The sequence below is a fragment of the Caretta caretta genome, chromosome 2 (assembly GCF_965140235.1).
Source record: "Caretta caretta isolate rCarCar2 chromosome 2, rCarCar1.hap1, whole genome shotgun sequence".
Lineage (NCBI taxonomy): Eukaryota > Metazoa > Chordata > Testudines > Cheloniidae > Caretta > Caretta caretta.
Genome location: NC_134207.1, coordinates 154159977 through 154182453, shown reverse-complemented (window position 1 = coordinate 154182453; position 22477 = coordinate 154159977). Strand labels below are relative to the sequence as shown.

Below are 22477 nucleotides of genomic sequence, written 5' to 3'. Positions count from 1 at the left end.
TGATGTCACTACAGGGCAGAGTTAAGGCTGTTTGGGTGTTGGAACTGTGGACTTCAAGACCTTAACATTCAGATTTCTTTTAAGTTTATCTTTAACTCTGAATTTCCTGGGTTTGTAATATTTGTTCTCAGGATTATTACAACATCCATGTAATGCTTTACCTTAAATTACTGATATGTACTCAACTGTAGCTTCAGTTTAATATCAATTTTTTTTTAATAATCTTCTTGAATTCTTGTCCAGAACATTTTCCAATGACTCAAGGAAGGACTGATTCCATCACTTTGTCAGACACGGAGCAATAACATGACACGTTGAAGACCAGCCTTATCTTTTTTTGTAGTTTCTTTTCCTACAATGCAACTCCCAGTTAAGCAGCTAGAGCTAGAGTGAAACAAGACTATATCATTCTGTCATCATATGATATCTTCCAGCCAAATGCTTTTAAAAATTAAACTTAATTTTAAGAAGATTTGTTTTGTATGACCGAAATCAGAGTGAATTCTATCAACACGTGAGCTCTTCTAAAACTGGAAGCCAAGTTAAAATCAGGAGATATGGGGTGAATTAACACAATCTGTATCCTCTATATCGGAGATGCAAGAGGTTGCTAAGGCAACTAGCCAACAAAGCAGAGTAGAAAAGGAAACTGGTGCAATGGAGTGATGATTGTCACCTGTTGGTGAAGAGGATAAATATTGCCCCAGTTCCCTCTTAGTATATAAAAAAGAAAAGCTAGCTCCTGACTCCTTGCGAGTTCAATTTAGGGTTTAGTCACACAGCAAAGTAAATAATCATTTTCCACAATAGCAACTTTTAATGTAATTAAAGATATTTTGAAATATTAAACAACACAGGGGTGCTGGATGCCTAGGGGATTTTTCTCCCAAAAGCATTGATTCAAATCTGCTCTAAGTCAGCTGTAATTAAGACCTTATCCATGCTAGAGAAGCACCATTGTAACTCTATACCTTGCAGACTCATCTAGCTCCTCATGAAACGTGCTTTCCCTCAGGCAGGGCAGAACTGTTCAAAGCAGGCAATGGAATGATCCAAAAATGTAACTGGATGCAAACAGATATTATGCCACAGTTTGTGCAAGTCATTGTGGGATAGGTACAAACTGCCATAGAACGGCTTTCGTGTATTACTAACACCACACTGGGTTTTTCATGCTGAAAGAATTTAAAAATTATCTGTTTTTCATAATTTACAGGAAAGAGTAACTAAAACAGACTTAAAGTACACACAAAAATGTACTACAACAGAAAACAAGTGCAATTGTGACTGTGTACTTACCCCCTTCTCCTGATCCAGAACCATTATCTGATAAGGAAAAAAAAGGGGAAACATTGTCTCAGGAATAGCTCTTTATTCAAGAACCTGTCATTGCAAAAACTATACAAATATTACACATCAAGAGCCAAGTATGAAAACAATGTCTCCCATCATATCAGGCATCACTATTAGAATTTGTCCAGTCGTATCATACACTCTTTTCCCTACCTGTCAATGTAAATTTGCTCTGAGAGCAGCAGTGTTTTTTGTATGAGTTGCTGAAAACCACTGCATGTAGTCTGTAGCTGCATCACCAACAAAATACAGTAACTCCTCACTTAACGTTGTAGTTATGTTCCTGAAAAATGCGACTTTAAGCGAAACAATGTTAAGCAAATCCAATTTCCCCATAAGAATTAATGTAAATGTGGGGACGGGGTTAGGTTCCAGGGATTTTTTTTTTTGCCAGACAAAAGAATATATATATATAATATATATAATACACACACACAGAGGATAAGTTTTAAACAAACAATTTAATACTGTACACAGTAATAATGATTGTGAAACTTGCTTGAAGTGGTGAAGTCAGAGGGTGGGACATGTCCCAGGGAATGCCTTACTGCTAAATGATGAACTAGCAATTGGCTGAGCCCTCAAGGGGTTAACTCATTGTTAATGTAGCCTCACACTCTACAAGGCAGCAGGAATGGAGGGAGGGGAGACAGCATGGCAGACAGAGACACACACTGTGTGTGTGAGAGAGAGAGATGTGCATTTCCCCTTTAAGTACGCTGACCCACTCTTAAGTACACTGCCTCATTAAGTTAATCAGCAAGCTGAGACCACAGCTGCTGCCAGGAAGCTCCCTCCATCCTGAGCCCTGTTCTGTGCCCCCCTGCTCTATGGAGATAGGGTAAGCGGGGTGCAGGAGCAAGGGGGAGTGGGACACCCTGACATTAGCTCCCCTCTTCTCCCTCCAGCCCCCAGCAAGCACATGGCAGTGGGGGGAGGGACAGCTGAACTGCCGGCAATTGATAACCTGCCACACAGGGAACTTAGGGGAGTAGGGAGCTGCTAGAGGGGCTGCCGGTCCACCCTGGTTCCAAGCCCCCACCAGCCAGCTCCAATGGGCTGCTCTTCCTGCAAGCAGTGGACAAAGCAGGCGGCTGCCAAACAACATTCTAAGGGAGCATTGCACAACTTTAAATGAGCATGTTCCCTAATTGATCAGCAACGTAACAATGAAACAACGTTGACTGGGACGACTTTAAGTGAGGAGTTACTGTATATCATTTCACCTCGCTTGTTTCTCATATTGCTTTTAAGTCCTTTTAAAATTATAAAAGATTCCAAGTTGTTAAACAAAAAACAGACTAATAATATACAATTTGATTTTTGCAATCTATTTAACAGTGGCTACATTTTGACTTGAAACACAGTCCTAGGCTAGGGATGGTGCATAAATTGCATGACTCCAGAAGTGGCCTCAAGAGTCTTTGTGACTCGGTGTGTCTTTATTTCAGAGTTCGCTCCAGTTTACCTGTTCTAGTCTGGCATTAACTAGCCTCCTGCTGAAGTGGCCACACTGTGAAACAACACTGGAGCTGCACAGTGATTTGATTAGTAATACAAATTGATTGGATGAGCCGCTGATGAGTTGTACTAACTCAAACTGTGGCCTGTAGCTGCATCTCACTTCATTACTGGCTACTGCATCAGCAGCACTCAAGCTTCAATGCATACCCTCAACAGACAAGTCAGGCTGAATTTAAAGTACCACATAACTCAAGATACAGATTTTTGTGTGTGGACTGGAGTTGGACTATGGTCAACACTCAAGTTATACCATGAGCTGACACTGCCGTGAAGACACACTGCCTTCAGACATGCACTTCTGAGCCACCAATCCTTCTCTGTTATTTCCTTACTCCTTATGGGGAAGAGGAGAGAAATTTACAGCTGGCCTATACCAACACTAAATTGACTAACTGGCTCAGCCACTCCAGAAGGTGAGGAGGGGAGTAGAGCCAGAATTCCACTCATTTCCCACCTCCCCCAGCACACTTGCTCAGGGGATAGAGTAGGCAGGTGAGTTATCCCTGTTTAATTCTACACACCCAAACCCAAGGGGGGTTCTTACTTCCTGGTAGGAACTCATAGTTCAAGCCAGAAAACCTCCCAGCTTGTTCAATTCTTTTTCTAATTTGCAGGAATTACAGGGTGAAATTCTATGGCACTAGGTCACTACCACACATTAAAAATAACCTCTTACCACAGGGGCTGTCATCTGGAATGGAGATTTTCCTGCTATTCAACCTACATTTTCCCTTCTTAATTCCATACTATTACACCAAGTATCAAGCTGGAGTCTCATTGTTTAAACAAATGAATAGGATAACATAAGGAAAATGTCTGTCTGGTATTTTCTTGACATCAATAATGACCCAATTTCCTGAAAAGCAGACAGCCCTTGTGTAATGTTCAACTGTTGCACCATTGAACAGACAATGTGACATATGGTGCAGCATTGCTTGATTAACAAATTTGAAGGTGGTATCATCTGCATACATAAGCTAAACCCGTAGGCATCCTTGGGATTGTGAAATTGTGTGATGAGCTGATTCTGTACCTGTGACATAAAAGCTGCTAAAATCTGTCCAACAAACAAATGTTTAGGTCTGAAGAAATTGGAATTATTCCAGTTGCAATTCTTCCAGTGTTAAAGGAGTTACTTTTCATAATCTATACAATTATTTCAAAGCCTGATTCCCCAGTGCCTGCTCCAGAAAGCCCCAAAGGCAGCAGCATCCTAGAAGTCTGCTGCATGTGAACAGGATGTTGAAATTCCCTGGAAAGTATTCAAACATCCCCTGTACTCTCTGGAGCTTCATTTAAACAACCAGGTAGGTGCACTTTTGAGGCGGGGAGGTGTGGGGACATAATGGTTCCATAACCTTGTGACTAAACCACACACGACCTCTGGGACACCCTTACATGGAGGCTGGGATATGCTGCTGAGGATATTCCAGCCTAGAGGCTGCAGTAGAAATTCCACTAGCATGCTGAGGGCAGAGGGAGGAAGATTCCATTCTTTGGGATTTCACTCTGGCTGCGTGCAGAGAAGTTTTGATCCTCAGCTGGTGTACATCCTTTGAAATCAATGTACATCAGCAGAGGCTCTGTCTCAGAGTGTTTTCATTGGCAAGTTCCCATCTTTGGAATTCCACTTTTATTGTTTGGTCTGACAAATCCCAAATTTGCTTCTTTTCAGTCTATGCTGCAAGGTTTATTTATTTATGTAGGCCACTTGGGGGGGTGGGGGGGGAGTTGAGTAAGGTGGGGGTTTTCTTTTTGAACTTGTAAGGGTTGTGGATTGGGAGGTTTTAAAGTAACTGTTTCATGTGTGTATTATGAATTTGATTAGTGTGCCTACAGAGATGCAATAGGAATATTATAAATTAAACAATACTTCCTTGGCATTTTCTGGGAGATATCCATGCTCTAGGGCTGGTCTCACTGTGGTTGGTTCTTGGAGACTGTGCTAAAAGCTACTGATTAGATTCTGCATCTCAGCCAGGGGGGATGAAAACTGCTCTTCCATCTGTAGTGACTCTAAATTAGCATGATTATGTGCCTGAGGCCCAGAGATAAAACAGATGGTCTCTCACCCTCAAGAGTTTTGAGAGGATGATAGGGTAGATCTGTTTCTCCCTTTGTCAACCCAGTTTTTAATGCTCATAAGTAGGGCCCTACCAAATTCAAGGCCATGAAAAATGTGTCATGGACCATGAAATCTGGTCTTCCTCGTGAAATCTGGCTATTGTAGAAGGCGTTGCAGTATTGCTACTTTTACTTCCTACATTGCCTTCAGAGCTGGGCAGCCGAAGAGGTGGGGCGGGGCAGAGGTGGGGCAAAGGTGTTTGGTTTTGTGCGAGTAGAAAGTTGGCAACCTTAACCTGGGAGCAGCCCCATTTTGGATGTTGGTGGAGGAAGGTTCAATAAGGATAAGTGCAGGGTCCTGCACTTAGGACGGAAGAACCCAATGCACAGCTACAGACTAGGGACCGAATGGCTAGGCAGCAGTTCTGCGGAAAAGGACCTAGGGGTGACAGTGGACGAGAAGCTGGATATGAGTCAGCAGTGTGCCCTTGTTGCCAAGAAGGCCAATGGCATTTTGGGATGTATAAGTAGGGGCATAGCGAGCAGATCGAGGGACGTGATCGTTCCCCTCTATTCGACATTGGTGAGGCCTCATCTGGAGTACTGTGTCCAGTTTTGGGCCCCACACTTCAAGAAGGATGTGGATAAATTGGAGAGAGTCCAGCGAAGGGCAACAAAAATGATTAGGGGTCTGGAACACATGAGTTATGAGGAGAGGCTGAGGAAGCTGGGATTGTTTAGCCTGCAGAAGAGAAGAATGAGAGGGGATTTGATAGCTGCTTTCAACTACCTGAAAGGGGGTTCCAAAGAGGATGGCTCTAGACTGTTCTCAATGGTAGCAGATGACAGAACGAGGAGTAATGGTCTCAAATTGCAGTGGGGGAGGTTTAGATTGGATATTAGGAAAAACTTCTTCACTAAGAGGGTGGTGAAACACTGGAATGCGTTACCTAGGGAGGTGGTAGAATCTCCTTCCTTAGAGGTTTTTAAGGTCAGGCTTGACAAAGCCCTGGCTGGGGTGATTTAACTGGGAATTGGTCCTGCTTCGAGCAGGGGGTTGGACTAGATGACCTTCTGGGGTCCCTTCAAACCCTTATATTCTATGATTCTATGAAGGAAGGACTGTGCTGCTCTGGGTGTGGGTGTGCTTGAGCCTGAGGGCAAGGCATGTGACAGACACAGCTACACAGGTCCTGTTGTGAGCACTTTGGCCTCAGGCTTGCATGTGTCCTGAGGGCAGGTGAAGGCCGAGGGGCTGCAGAGCCACAACCCCACTGGGACGGAGGCCCACACTGAGCAGCCACCAGAGGAACAGCCAACTCACCAGGCTAGCACATCTCAGTTCTATATGCATCATGGGTGGGGTTAGCAGTCTTATGCTGTGGGAGGGGCAGGGACTCTGCCAGTTTTTCACCATTGTTGAATTCCCTTAAGTTTCCCAGCCCCACTGGGGCCCATTGGTCTGTCATGTGAATGATTTGAACAGCTCCGTGCATGTAATGGTTTTGTGTCAGGAATTTCTGGACCCACATAAGCAAAGGTGGCAAATGCCCAAGTCGCAGAGGAATAGTGCAAGCTTAGTGTATGTACCAGCACCTGTGTCCAGCAGAGAGGGATGTGGGGGAAGGGGCTGTTGGCACCTGATTAGTATCAGAGGGGCCCTGTTCTTTCCACATGTCTTCAGCCAAGTCAGGATTTATCAGCGTGGTCTCCACAGAACAGCTGTAACAAGAGGAACCACACAGACAAAAGGGGAACCTCTCAAATGATCAAAAAGAGTAGGGACAGTAAAAGAATGTCCCGATTGTAGAGAGAAAAGGAGTACTTGTGGCACCTCAGAGACTAACATTTATTTGAGCATAAGCTGCATCCGATGAAGTGACCTGTAGCTCACGAAAGCTTATGCTCAAACAAATTGGTTAGTCTCTAAGGTGCCACAAGTACTCCTTTTCTTTTTGCGAATACAGACTAACACGGCTGCTACTCTGAAACCAATTGTAGAGATCACTGATTTCTCCCATAAACTGTTTGGAGGCAAAACTAAAGTCTTTTCCACCAACTTGTGCTTGCTACCTTCATGTGCAGGCCAGTACTCAGCCTTTCCTATGTAGCCTTCCATAAAATGGTCATCATCATCCAGGTTTTATATTCAATGGCAGTTAAGTTCTGGAATATTTTTGATAGATCTCCTCAATAAGGCCAAAGGTGAAAGAGATCAAGACTGGATGCTTTCTGCAAGTCACCCACAATTCCCAGTGGCTGCCTATATTTCACCTGGGCTTTTTCTGACAACCAGCAGCATATTAATGCCCAGGCTGGCAAATTTGCAGGGGCGGCAAATTTATAATAGCAACCAGAGGCTGCTTCCCCCCGGCGCCCGTTTGCGCCCTCTGCCCTGGCCCTGCCCCAACTCCACCCCTTCCCCGCCCCCATTGGTCCCCTTCCTCAAATCCCTGCCCCGGCCCCGCCTCCTCTTCTGAGCACGCTGCGTTCCCCCTTCTTCCCCCCTCCTTCATAGAATCATAGAATATCAGGGTTGGAAGGGACCCCTGAAGGTCATCTAGTCCAACCCCCTGCTCGAAGCAGGACCAATTCCCAGTTAAATCATCCCAGCCAGGGCTTTGTCAAGCCTGACCTTAAAAACCTCTAAGGAAGGAGATTCTACCACCTCCCTAGGTAACGCATTCCAGTGTTTCACCACCCTCTTAGTGAAAAAGTTTTTCCTAATATCCAATCTAAACCTCCCCCCTGCAATTTGAGACCATTACTCCTCGTTCTGTCATCTGCTACCATTGAGAACAGTCTAGAGCCATCCTCTTTGGAACCCCCTTTCAGGTAGTTGAAAGCAGCTATCAAATCCCCCCTCATTCTTCTCTTCTGCAGGCTAAACAATCCCAGCTCCCTCAGCCTCTCCTCATAACTCATGTGTTCTAGACCCCTAATCATTTTTGTTGCCCTTCGCTGGACTCTCTCCAATTTATCCACATCCTTCTTGTAGTGTGGGGCCCAAAACTGGACACAGTACTCCAGATGAGGCCTCACCAATGTCAAATAGAGGGGAATGATCACGTCCCTTGATCTGCTCGCTATGCTCCTACTTATACATCCCAAAATGCCATTGGCCTTCTTGGCAACAAGGGCACACTGCTGACTCATATCCAGCTTCTCGTCCACTGTCACCCCTAGGTCCTTTTCCGCAGAACTGCTGCCTAGCCATTCGGTCCCTAGTCTGTAGCGGTGCATTGGATTCTTCCATCCTAAGTGCAGGACCCTGCACTTATCCTTATTGAACCTCATCAGATTTCTTTTGGCCCAATCCTCCAATTTGTCTAGGTCCTTCTGTATCCTTCGCGAAGCTGTTTCACGCACAAGTGCACAAGCACAAGCGCTGGCAGGGAGCGGAGGTGAACTGGCGCGGGAGAAGCTGCTTGGTGGGGGCGGCAATTATTTCAGGGCATAGAGGCAGCAAAATCATTAATCCACCACTACTGACAACATGGAACTAACTGAATAGCCCAGTGCATATTGGGCCAGGCACGCCTTCTGCAACTCACTCCAGGCCAGGAGAAATGCTTTCAGGTTAAATTTGGGTCCAGTTGTGGAGAGTTTGACATCAAACATCAGGATCCTCTACCCTGCAGCTCCTGTTTACTCACCAGCAACTAGAATTGCCCATCTGTCACAGCACTCAACAAGGGCCTTTAACTTTTTCTTTAGCTGTCTCACAACTCTGTGCAATTCCACCTTTTACCCTTTGGAAGCATCACAGTTCCATGCAATACCAAGAGTGTCAGAGCAGTCATCAGCATAGGGACTGGTGTTTTAGGAAGGAAAAGAAAAACTGCACAATCCAATTCATTCTGCCACACAAATGAAGGCTTTCAGCAGCCACAGTGCAAACTACAGTTGGGTAATACTTTTTAGGACAAAACCTTTTTTTTCCCCCCCTGAAAAATGCAGTTTCAGAGTGATTGAAATATTTTGTGAATTTGCGTCTAATTCACCCCCCCAAGAAACCCAAAAATAGTCTAAATGTTTTGTTTTGATGATTTCAAAATGAAAAGTGTCCTCTTTTTGATTCAAAACAACTTTTAATTTTGAATTTTACTTCCATTTTATTAATTTTTGTAAAAAACTAAAAAACCCTTGAACAGAAAATGAAATATTTAATTTTGGGTCAAACAAAATGACCTGAAATGATTTTTTTCCCTACAATTCTTTTGGTTTGCAAAAAATTTCATTTCAGGTTAATCCAAAATGAATTTTTCAATTTTTTGTTTGGCTACTGAACGGAAAGGTTGGTCGCTCTCACAGCTCTAGTACAAATAACAAAAAAACCTTCAACTTCCTGCTACTCAGTCAGCAGAGTGAGGTTTACACAGTTAACAGGACGCAAAATATGTTTAAGAAGTATGCCAATTTAGTCTTCTCAAACTCCTAGCAACAACACTCAATCCTCTTCTTGCTATGTCCCCACCCTCCAGGAGCACTGCTGCCTACTGGCAATTACCCTTAATTTTGATATGCCAGCAGGAGTTTTCTGAGAGGAATGCTCATAAGCCTAATTGCCAGCAGCTGTGGGGACTCCAGCTGCCTAATATAGGGTTTTAACCTCTGGCTTGCAAGGCTACATCTCAAGAATGTCCACTGTGGCACAAATTCTTAGAAAAGTTTTACAATTATTTGATCCAAATTTGTATCTTGTAGCAGCTTTTTTCACTTAATTATAGATTGTGAAAAGTAGTACAGACGGTCAGAAGATGAAATGCTAGCATCCATTGTTTACCCTCAAACCATTTCTTTCCTAATGATAAAAATGGGACATTGCATTGGAGCAAATCTTCCTCACAGGCTGGACAGGACAATTTGGCCCTCTTAAAAAGGCTTTTTTATTTTATTTCCAGTATTTGATCCTTATAAGAATTTAACTAGCAGCGTCTCAGCTATCAAAAATAAATAAATGAATTTCCCAGGCTGTTTTAGTGGTTTAGTAAGGAGAAAACCAGATACAAGGAGTTCTTTTCATATATGTACTTCTAATTACACTCATTGTGAATCTCCTACAGAAAAAAATCCTACAAACTGTAAAAACTGGTGAAGTCAGGATTCATAATAAGAGTTTGATTACTTCAAACTGAAGAACACCAGTTTAAATTAGAAGATGTCTTAGGAGACTCATTCTTCACTGCAGTGCAGTGTGTCCAAGAGAAAACAAACTGAAAAAATACAATATATATTTAATAGAGCTATATTATTGGCTTTTAATTATGCAAATAGCATGTTCTTTTTTCAGTTTAGAAGTCCCAGTAAAAGAAGTAGACTGTTTCTTCCAATAAATATTATCCTCTGAGAGCTGTGAATTGAAGAGTACATTATATAAAAATATCAGTTTTAGGTCATTGTGCTTGATTAATTTTGATGGGCATATAATACAAATCTGGAAGACATCAAAATCTTGGCAACAACCTACACATGCAGTACTGATTAATAGGAACACACAAATTAAAATAAATAATGAACATTCATTTCTTATTTACTGGTTTGATTTCTTCATGACCCATAAAATGCAAATCAAAGCAAGTAATGTCCTCCTACCAGAGAGACAGGAAGCAAACTAAAAGTTTTGTGACTATTTCTCAACATTGTAAGCACCTGTGGCAATTCCTGTCCCCGTTCCATCTGCTTGGTACCAGCACCACAGTTGGCTTAGCTGGGCAGTTCAGGAATCTTCCTGGCACAGGGAAATCCCCAAATGGCATGGAGTAGGTTTAAATGGGATAGAGGGACTTGTGTCAGCGCACCTGGGTGAATTTCACCTTCATGAACAGATCATGGATTTTGAGGAGTGGTTATCCAATCGTGGAATTTCACAACAGCAGGACAGTTTATAAAAACAGATTTGTAAAATCAGCACTTAAATTTCAGACTGAGGTATTACGTAAAGTGTGCGCTAACCTGGGCTTAACTCGTTTCTTTAGTTTACCCCAAATTTTCAAACATGGGTGCCTACGTTTAGGTACCTACGCCTCTGTTTAGACACCTGAACAAAGTGGTCTGATTTTTCATAGATGCTGAACATCCACAATTCCCACTAACTACAGTGGGAGCTATGGGTGCTGAATATCTCCGTAGAGCTGCATGTTTGGAAATTTTGGCCTTTTATATTAAAATTTGCTAGTAGAGTTGAGGCATGCTGCTCCACATGCAATCACTCAAAGCCCTCAGTTACACATAATATTATCGTTCCCTAAAACAGAACTTTTAGTCTGAAGTCCTACATTTTGGTTATACCAATGCCACCCCAGATTTACCATTTTCTAATTCTATGTATTTGGGAATCTCTGAGTTCAAAAAACCTACAGGGCTTATTTATCATGCATCTTGTGCAAAGCAAGCCAATCTATTACTAATACATTTATGGCTAAGTTACTGATGACCTTGTAAACCTGACTTGAGCTATTAATTAAAATGTTACCAAATAAGAAATAGATATTAATAGCCAGACCAAACATGCTGTGTGGCCTTTTCCAATTCTGTGATATAGTTTCAGGTGGGAATAGTCCCCTACATATAATAATTGCCCTGTTCTTAGAGTATTAGAAGACTTAGAAAAAAATCTCACATACTGTAATAATAAAATAGTCCCTAAACAGCAATTACTGAAAGAATTCCAGCCTAGTAACTCCAGTGTATCTTGCCATCCTGTAATCGCTAACTGAGAGCTAGCATAAGGTCTGGCGTTTGTGAAAAGTGGGTCTCAAATATATTATTGCCCCAAATGTGTACAGCCACAAAATGTGATGACCTGAGGCTAAGTAGTTGGAACACCATAGGATGCATGTGAACCTGCAGCTAGAGAACCACTTTTATGCGAGTTGTCACAGATCCCAACACTCTGAGACCCGTCCAGGCCATCTGATAACCTGCATCAGAACAGACACCTGCGCCCTCTGCTACAGGATGCTGGTTATTGAATATGGTCCCCAAATAAACCAGCTCCTGAAAAGAACCTAGAGCAAGGTTGGTTTACTTCCCTTTGCCATCCCCTCCTCCCCGCAATTTGTGCTTCCAGGAATCAATGGCCCCAGTTTAATTGTCCAAGTGTGCGTGGATGAAAGGGCCTTTCCTTCAAAAGGACCGAAGCCAGGACCACCATGAAGTTGGTGAACATTTGATTGGCTGCAGCCAGGCAGAGCTCTGAACTCCGAATGGCATCTCAGAACAAAAAGAATTATCGCAACAAATTCTGGTGGGCTAGTTGAAAATTAATGTGCATCTGTTGTATTTATTTTGATGTAATTTGAAGAGTCTGTTTTTGACTGTATGCATCATGCAGATCAAGAGCACAAAAACGTTCACCTACAATTACTTAAGATCACAGGGTAAGTACTCCGTGTGAACAGGATGAGCCCCAGAGGAAGGAATTTATGGTGTTATGATCCAGGATTTAATGGAAAAAAGCAGACACTTAGGTCCTGGCTCTGATCTCAGTTATGTTGGTGTAAATCAGGAGTAATTCCATTGAAATCTATGGAATTATACTAGTATAAAACTGGTGTGAAGCCAGAATCAAGCCCTTAGGGTCAAGCGTATGTTCTATATGGTTTGGTCCAATGTGTCTCAAAACAGGTCTTCAGCCACTATGATGATTGTTATAAAGTGACACTGCATGTCCTGAATTCCCTTCTTTTTGTGTAGATCTTTGAGAAAAAGGAGATGGAAGGAAGGAAGCTCTCCAGAGCATTGAGACATATGCCTTGGAGTAGCTAAGCGAAGTGGTGATTAGCAACCAGAGATCTGAAGATGAGAGTACTCTTAGATGGACACAGCCCTGGAACAAACCCCATATGATTTGATCCTCCTAGGGCCTAAACACTTCACTGGATTTGCTTCAGTGCTCTAAGTCCTCTTCCTCCGCCTCTCTATCTAAAGGCTGCAGACTCTAAGTAGGGTATGGGGTTGTGGGGGAGAATTTTACTTTTGTTTCAGAGAATCAGGCAGTTTTTCCTTGAGTGAAATGAAAGGCAGCATTGATGGTTGCCTATAGGTAAAGCTAGAGGTTGGGAAGAGAAAGTGACTGGACCATAGAAGCATCTTCTCTTGCTTCATTGTTTGGCTTCAGGGTCCAGTATCTCTGCCTGGTCTTTGGCTGCAATTTAAGATTTCACTCCCTTAGCTCCGTCCAGAGGTGGGGTTTCCCCCATTTCAATATATTCTAGTCAAGATAAAGCTTTATCACAATTCTATATCAAGTCTTAACACTTGGAGACCTTGGACATTTCTGCATGGTTTACTCCCCTAAACGATATGAAAAAGGCACTGGATGACACCACAAATAAGTTTCCTCCAAAGAAACCCGCTTTCTCTGGTTACTGGTGTGTCCATAGCAGAACTTAAGAGACTAATGAAATGTTAGATTGGAAAGCTCTTGGACTTTTACAGTTTGGCCATGTGAAAACCAGTGATAATGAAGTCTAATTATTTCTTTAGACATGATGTCCATGAAAACCTCCCATGGACCAGATATAGGCCAGATTTGTCCCCCAAGATTGGATTTTGGTGCATTAATCATGCACTGAAATCTTCTGAAATGGGCAGTTTTGAGGAAGCCACCTGCTTGTATCCTAGTAAACTGGCCTAAGAGACTAAAATCTGCACATATGTTCAGGAAAGCTCGAGCAATTAAGTTTTCTTGTATCCAAGGCCTTTGGCTAGAATTCTTCCATATTTTTTTCTTTGATTTTAAATCACTATAACATTATAGTACTGGAAAATAAAACTATCAATTTGATGTAGAAAAGCAATGAAAATAGAGGGTGGGTGGGTTTGGGAAAAAGAACATGAGATGTCCATGAGTCTACAATAAATAGATTTACCTGCTCCCTAAAATAGCCTAATCCAAAGCTACCATCACCTCCTGTTCATGGAGACACAGAACTGGAACCTGAACTTAGAAGCTGTTTGCTCCCAGGGAGGTTTCTGCTCTAAAGGGAGAGTCCAAAACTACTGAACCATTCCAAAGTATGCTCCAGAAAGGAGTAAAGGGAAAGAGGAAACAAGACGATACTCTCAGATCCTGCACTGCTAAAGGGTTAAAGAAGAGTCACCATTTACCCTAGATAGTAAATCTACAGAGTTGGGTCTCTCCCCTGAATAGATAACAAAGCGTTTAGTTTCTTTCCATTTGCTAGTAGGTTGTATTAGCCAGTACCTTGCTATGGTATATGTGGTTGTTTGTAAATATGTGGCAAGATCCTGCAAATGGACCTGCCCAGGAACATGCCAAAGAGCTCCATTACATTCAGTGGGATACTCTGCAGCTATAAGGATGTGCTTGGTGGATTCCTTTGCTGAACATAGTTTTAATTCTGTACACGCAAGACATGAGTCATGAAGAGATGAATAACATGGAACCTGCTCAATTTTGCCTTAAGCATTTTAGGTGATAATCAAGATTTTTCTTTTGCACTAAAAGCATTCACCAATTGTTTCCTAGGTTAAAAATATTTAAAAAGGAAAAAATGTTCTGACTGGCTAACATACAGAAGAATCCCTATATCTGCTGGTGACAACGTTTCATAATTAAAGGTCATCTGTGATTTCTGCATTTTTTGAAAATTAATTCTACAAAGAGCATGAAAAAAATGAAAAGCACTTTGATTAAAAAGCCACAACCTTATTTATTAATGTTGCACAATCATATCTTACATACCAGAATAACAAGGTCCTCTTGCTACCACTGTTATCTCTTTTTGATGCTTGCAAGCAGCTCTCCTGAGGAAGCATTCATTTTGGTAAGTGTCTCCATTTGATCCACAAACAGGAATGTAATTTGTATGACACTAAAAAAAGAAAGTACCAAATAAATTCAGTCATGCAATCACACATGAATAATCTTTAATAGGATACACATGAACGTATAGGAAAATAGTAATGCAGAGAGGTAAACTGTAAGACTGCCAGTTAACAGTAAATCATCATTCTGTTTGGTTAAGAATGACTTAAAATATCCTTTCACAGGCCACGGGAATGATAGACTATCTCTGTAGAGGCTACAGGGATTAATTTAGTAGGAAAGATTAAAAGAATTAAATATGTGTAGCGAGGCTGTATAATCACTAAGGGGAATACAATAATCATCTACAAAGTATTTGAAGGGTAAAAAACACCAAGAAGGGAGAAAAGTCCTTTAAGGTAAAACAAGAATGTATAAATTAGGAGTAAGGGAATGAAACTGAGCAAAGAAAAAATTAAGGTGAACATCAGGGAAGATTTCCTGGCTGCAAGATCATTTAGACTGTGGAATTGTCTTTCAAGGAAGATGGCAAAAATCCCATCCCTTGAATATTCATACTCCTATTTAGTATGTGATTTTTTAAATTTAGTCAACATCTGTCATAATACTTTTGCATTGTTGTTATATATCAAAAGATATTGTGATAGGTCCATTTAAAAAAAAGAAAGGACAATACATTAAATAAATCAATGCCTGCCATGAAAGGCTTTGGCACAGTATTTTAGTAATAGCTGTCCCAGCCTAACAAAGACAGAGTAAGCGTCTCCTGTACCCAGTGTACATAAAAACAACATAGAAAATATACTGTAACCCCTCCATTCCCACCTTCCAAATACCCAGGGAAAGAAATACCATTCCACTCCCCACCAAAATCAAGGGAAAAACTCCCAATGACTATTTAGGGTCTGATCCAACTCTCATAGTACACCACTTTCTGATCCATATTACCACAAGGAAAAACAGGGACTAAGGCCTGGTCTACTCACAGATATTGCATCTGTTTAACTACAGGTGTGATGCTAAACGGATTTAGCTAAACTGGTGCAAGAGTGTCTGCACACAAAGTTGCACTGGTGTAAATTTTATGTTTAGACAAACCCCCCAAATGCTTTGATGTCTGGATCAACTTCTTTGAGACTGCAGTTGTTTGTTTATTTTTCAAATGTGTATAATTTATCAGAATCTCTTTTGGCATACAAGCAATCAAAGTATTTCATTTTTAAAGTTAATTTTAAAGGAAATTATTCTTCCTTCCCTGTCACCCAATCAGAAGTGACCAAGAATGTAATAAACTCTACACACAGAAACAATTCACATTACTGCTCTGACAAGTGTTCAGAGCATCTCTGTGGTTCTTTTAATTTATTGAGCAGCCTGCAGACATTCTACCCTGGACTGTGAACCTGTCAGATCTCATGCTAGCAGGGCCAGGGCTAGTCATTGCTGGGATGGGAGAAGTTTTTTTGGAGAACTATATTTTCCAATGCCTATGTGTATTCCCCACGTTCAATCAAGATGTTGCTGTGTGCTCTTTAAAAGCTGCCAGTTTCCACCGTATTTCAGTGATACGTGAAGTAATGCCTGCTTTATAGTTTGTGTTTTTAATGCTTTGGGAACTTTGGATGACATAAATGTCAATCATTTTTATTTTATTGAAATCCTGCAAAATAGCCTGTAAATTGCTCTGCAAGGATCAAACACTGAAACATCTTTATCAAAAGTGTAGTGAGCACATTTTCCCCCTAGTGAGCGCAAAAACAAAACTATCCTTTTAAGGTTTACAGCTGCTGAATGTCAGGACATCATTAAAAATGTGCAAGGTCACTGCAGGGAGAGCACTGGAGAACCCCCTAGCTACTTGCAAGCAACCTTGTTTGCAAATTTAATTCTGGAGTCTTAAAGTTCAAAATATCACCTAAAGTCAGTAGATGTGGAAGACAGAAAGAAAGAGTTGTTCATAGATGGACTAAATCCCCTGGCACTATTCCTTCAATGATGTTACGTTTGTTTCAATGACATCCTTATATTTGACAGCACGTCATTTCCAAAGGGGCTTCTAAGAGGAAAAGTTATGATCCATTAGTACTTAAACTTCTAAAGGTTTAAAAACCTAAGAAGAAACAAGACAAGACTGGGATGTTGGTCACTGGTTATTCCTATACATTCAGGGACAGAATCTCTCATGTGGAGGAGCTCAACTCAGCAAGGAGAGCAGGGGACATCTGGGACTTGGTTACAGCCCCCTGAATATGAGGGAAGATCTGTGCCAGCAATTATTTAAAGCAGCTTTGTAGTTGTTCTGTTTAACAGTATCCCATTCGTCATCCAGGACATCTCTGATACGGGGGTGGGGGAAGTGGATAAGGGGTGAGTAAAGTGGATCCACCTCCATCGGCTTTACACCAGCTGAGAACTGTCCTTCAATAGGGACATTTTCAGCTAGCTAATCCAGACTAGTTTCTTTAGTTATGAAACTGCCAAGATAGAACAGATCTTTGAAAAACAACTGCAGCATCCCTAGAATATCGACTGAAATTTTTATTATCTGTTTCTCTTGCCAGGCACGACTTTTCAATTTATATGCAGAGCAGCTGAAGGGACACTGTCAAGCTGGTTCTGTGTGGTTGTTGTTTTAATAAGTCTTTAATTTGGGATACATTGGTGGTGCCAGTTGCAGCTCCTTAATTAAGGTTGAGTTGAGGTTTGCACTTAAAATAAATATTCAACCTCTTTGTTACATATGAAAAAAATACACATTTTAAGCAAGGGGCATTTTCTGTTGATTCCCTCATTCCATTTCCTTCTTTTGGTGGAAACCGATTTTACGGCTTGTAAATTCCTGTGTGCTGAGAATAGCAACTTTTAAGTTAAGCTGAGGAGGTGGAAATGTGCACCAACAAAAATACAATATGTTCTAACACTTTGAGCATTGCAAACAGAAATAAGACAAGACAGAATAACCAGTGATTTGTGATTTATTGATTCAAAAATCATGAATCAGGCACCGCCAATCATCATGAAATTGTCTTTAAAATCATATTTTAAAAAGTAAGAAATGTTGTGTTCTTGTCATTTGCTTTCTGTTTTTTGAGCCTTCAGGAGGACACTCCGGTTACATTTTAAAGTTTTTTTTCCATATAACCATTATGGTTAGAAGCATACTTAAAAAAAAAAAAAAAAAAAAATCAAAGCTGAGATTCTCACATGACTCCAGGAGCTCAGGGTTTTGAAAAAAACCCACCAAAATATGAGCCTTACAATGAAATTGTGAAATTTGGCAACAATGTCAACTAGTCATAGGATGGCCACTGATTTAGCAGTTTGAAAATAATTTAGCATGCTGTATCCAATAATTTAGAAAGCTAAAGAAACCTGAGTGTCTTGCAATCATTTTAGATTCCGGCGCTACAAAGCTGGCCATACAGATATGGCACAAGTTTACTAAGAAACTTGATTTGAAGAAAGGTAGTTTTGAAGGGCATATTTGATAAGGGCGACCTGTAGCTTTACTCTCATTCAGAACAGTAGGAGATGGTAACCTTTTTGAAAGGGGGCAATTCTTGGTAGAATTTTCTGAAGTCGAACATTATCCTTTGCTAAGGGAGTAACTTTTAGTTATGGAGAATAACGGGAAAAAACGAACAATAATGCTTTAAAAATTGTTCAGCTGTAGCCTGTGCTGAAGGTTTTGATGTGTTTTAACTGTATGGTAAGTTTGACAAGTCTGTGTTTTTCTGTTAGGATCATTAGGGCCAAATAAGGGTCTGATGCAGGGTGATGAATGCCTTAATTCATTTAATTCCTAAGACAACTAATGGATTTACTTGTATGATCTCAGAAAATTCATTCTATACTCAGAGTCAGTGCTATAAGTTTGGGGAGGATACACATTCTCTTCCTCCCTCCCTGCCTCATGAACATCAAATGTACAACGCCTGCTCTCCTACCCATCCTTGGACCTATGACGCAGAATGTCCTAATGAGGCTGTGCAGGGGAGTTGGTTGGGAGCATAGTCCCTCTAACTCCATGTCAGGGTGATTCACAACCTGTACTAGTACATATTTAGAATCTAGAGAACACGTCTGATCAGATTGCACAAATGTTTAGGTAGCTGAAACTTTAAAACTAACACACTTCTCAGTGTTCCTATAAATAGCCCAGTATTTCAAATCACAGCAGATACAAAAGTGCAAAGTCCTTACCTGAAACTGACATGCACATTTCAAGCCATCTCCATCTTCTTTACACACTCCCCCATATTTACATGATGACTCATCACACACTCTCACATCAGACTCCCTTACATTTAATTCTGTAAAAGGGAAAAAAAGAAAGAAGATGGATAATGTAGTATGATTTAATTTTTGGTATAATGTCAGCTTCGTCTTTAAACCTTCAAGTAAGTTTCCCACACAGATTTTTTTCAAAGTAGCTACTCTTGTTCCGGATGCTGTGTGCCAACTGGCTACCAGAGGTATAGCTGTTCCACTGGCACTGTATTTACAGCTACATCCTGCCTCACCACACAGACAGGCACACACATACACTGCCAGAACAGTTATCGTCTTCCATATTCTCACTAACAGTGCTCTCCTTAATACACAAACGGCCCATTCCCCAGACAGATAATAGCAGAAGTCAAGACACACACATAAATACATAGACCATGTCCCCTCTGCCCCTTCTGCTTTTCTCGTCACAAAGCCTGAAGGAGGAGCTGTGCTGTGGATTTTAGGGGAGGCTAGAATCTGTTCAGAAAACATCTGTCCTGCATTCCCGCCCAGTTTGCAAGCCACACTGTTATCCTTCAAACTGAAAACATTATAAATATGTACCACATTATTATTGTTGATTAGTATTATGGTAGCACCTAGGAGCCCCAGTCATGGACCAGGACCTCACTGTGCTAGGGGTGGTACAATAACAGAACAAAGTGTTTACACTGCAAAGTGAAGGCGTGATTGTAGCAGGGATAGGAGTATCCATGTTAGCTTTAGTCTAGCTAGCGTGGGCAAGAGTAGCAGTGTAGACGTAAAAAGAAAAGGAGTACTTGTGGCACCTTAGAGACTAACCAATTTATTTGAGCATGAGCTCACGAAAGCTCATGCTCAAATAAATTGGTTAGTCTCTAAGGTGCCACAAGTACTCCTTTTCTTTTTGCGAATACAGACTAACACGGCTGTTCCTCTGAAACCTGTCAGTGTAGACGTAGTGGCATGGGTTCAGCATGGGCTAGCATCCAGAATACAAGACCTGCTCAGGTTGCTAGCCCAGGCCACCCATTCTACACTGTTATTACTACCCATGCTAGCTAGATAAAAGCTAAGACAAGTAAGCCTACCCCTGCTATAATCACACCTTCACATTGCAGAGTAGGCATGTGTATATAATGTCTTCTGCAGTTTCCACAGTATGCATCCGATGAAGTGAGCTGTAGCTCACGAAAGCTCATGCTCAAATAAATTGGTTAGTCTCTAAGGTGCCACAAGTACTCCTTTTCTTTTTGCGAATACAGACTAACACGGCTGTTACTCTGAAACCTCTAAGGCCTTTGTCTCTGCAAAACTTTTGTCATTCCGGGGTGTTAAAAAACCACACCCCCAAATGACAAAAGTTTTACTGATGAAAAGCACCAGTGTGAACAGCGCTTTATTGGCAGAAGCACTCTCCTGCTGACAAAGCCACTGCTGCTCCTGGGGGGTGGAAGTCTTTTGTCAGCAGGAGAGCTCTCTCCTGCTGACAAACTGCAGCTACACTGTGTGCCTTTTAGCAGCACGGCCCTGTCGCTCAAAGCAAGATAGTGGAGACAAAGCCTAAGACAAGAGACAACAGACTGAGCGACAGACAGACTTGGGGAGCACAAAGCAACAATACTGATCAGCATGATAGGTATATGATAGCATGGTCTCAGAGCACCAACTGCCTAACTGTTGTCAAGTTTTTTTTTATAGGCATCACATCAAAGAAGAGCTTTAAGGGGGGGGGGGATTTGAATACTATTAACCCCACACATAAACATGAAAAGTAAGGGGGGGATTACTTAAAGAGCCCAATGCTTAAATCTCACTGAAGACAATGGGAGTTGTACCATTGACTTCAGTGGAAGCAGAGGGAGATCAGCACTGTGTGCTTTTAAAAATCCCACTCTAACAGTTTAACACAGTGGTGGGCAACCTGTGGCCCGTGGGCCGCACGCAGCCCATCAGGGTAATTGATTGCGGGCTGCGAGACACTTTGACATTGACTGTCCGCAGGCATGGACCTCCGCAGCTCCCAGTGGCCACGGTTTACCATTCCCACCAATGGGAGCTGCGGGTGGCCGTGCCTGCGGACGGTCAACGTCAGCAAAATGTCTCGCGGCCCGCAATCAGATTACCATGATGGGCTGCAGGTTACCCGCCACTAGTTTAGCTTGATAACATTTCTTTAAATGGAAAAGGAACTTTCCTGCTTTGGGCTAGGTTTGTGTTAGAGACCTACAGAGCTCTACAGTAGTACAAACCACAAACACAGATCCATTTACACCGATGTTTTTCAGAACTTTCTTTACCACTTTTGATAATAATTTGGAGAAAACTGTATTCGGGGGCTGGGCTGAATAAAAGCAGAAGGAAAGAATTTCTCACTCTTCAGGAACTGTGAAATGTAGGTGAAAGTTAAAAACAAAATAGTTATGATAATCATTTACAGGACAACGCTCAGGGCAACCTTCCTGCTAAAATGTCAATACTCAGGCACCACAGAGACAGACCCTGGATAAAACCACAGGCGATGTCATCACTGGTGACATTGGCAGTGGAAACCCAATAGAAAACATAGAACATGCTTTCATCATGCTTTGATGCCAGTTTAAGAAGGACAAACATATTGCCAGACTTTCTAAGGTAGGCGGTGTGGAACCTAGTGCGCGCTACAGTGAGGTTACTCTAGGGGGCAGCATGAACCAATAGGTTAGGCCCTGGGCTTGGAGCAAGGAGATCTACACTCTACACCTGGTACTAGCACCGACCTGCGAGGTGACCTTGGGCAAGTCATTCTGCCTCTGCCCCCCAGCCTCCCCCTCTGTAACATGGAGACAATTATACATACCATCATCTGTAAAGTGCTTTGAGAGCTACAGACAAAAGAGCTAGGTCAGACCTTGCTATTATTAGCTGAATGATGAAGCGCCATCGGCAGCCGCCAAATTAGGTAAACATGAAAAGATATAAATGAAGACTTTAATGTGCTCATTAACTACTCTGGTTGCCACACCAGCTAGGTGCATGTGTAATAACCCGCACCCTGGCACTAGTGTCTGCTGCAGTTGTGAAGCAGCAGCACAGAATGCTGTCCCGGGGAGAGAGACGTCCAAGGAGAGCGCAGCTCGAGCTGGGGAGGGCGCTTGGAATCCAGCCACCCAAAGGGGCAGTCAGAAAAAGCTGTTAGAGAAGAAGGATGGAGATGCTGAGCTAACGGATGAACTGGAGCCTGGGTAGGAGGTGAGGGGATAAAATGAAAGAAGAACAGGACAATAAAAGTAGAGGACTAGGAAGTGAGGAGGAGGAAAATAGGAAAGGTTTTGGGCTAGAAGAAGCAGAAAAAAAGCAGACCTGGGTACATGAGCAGATGCTGGTAGAGAAGGGAAGAAGAGGGAAAGCAAATCTACAGACTTACCAGAGAGAATATCCAGGGAAAAACCTGAAAGGAATTGGTGAAAAAAGGAATTGATCAAAAAGCTGTGCTAGATGTAAACAGAT

At 41.9% G+C, this 22477-nt stretch overlaps 1 protein-coding gene across 2 annotated transcripts in view; it reads right to left on the bottom strand.

The window, feature by feature from the left end:
* TMEFF1 (transmembrane protein with EGF like and two follistatin like domains 1) overlaps positions 1-22477 on the bottom strand; it is a 226991-nt gene that overhangs the window by 71500 nt on the left and 133014 nt on the right. The window contains exons 2-4 of one of the 2 annotated variants that reach the window (XM_048839447.2): positions 18941-19050; positions 14654-14783; positions 1300-1326 (exon numbers count right to left, since the gene is read on the bottom strand). In XM_048839447.2, coding sequence (XP_048695404.1) covers positions 1300-1326; positions 14654-14783; positions 18941-19050 — 267 coding nt within the window. The remainder of the gene's footprint in view (positions 1-1299; positions 1327-14653; positions 14784-18940; positions 19051-22477) is intronic. The other variant, XM_075125495.1, reaches the window with a different exon arrangement.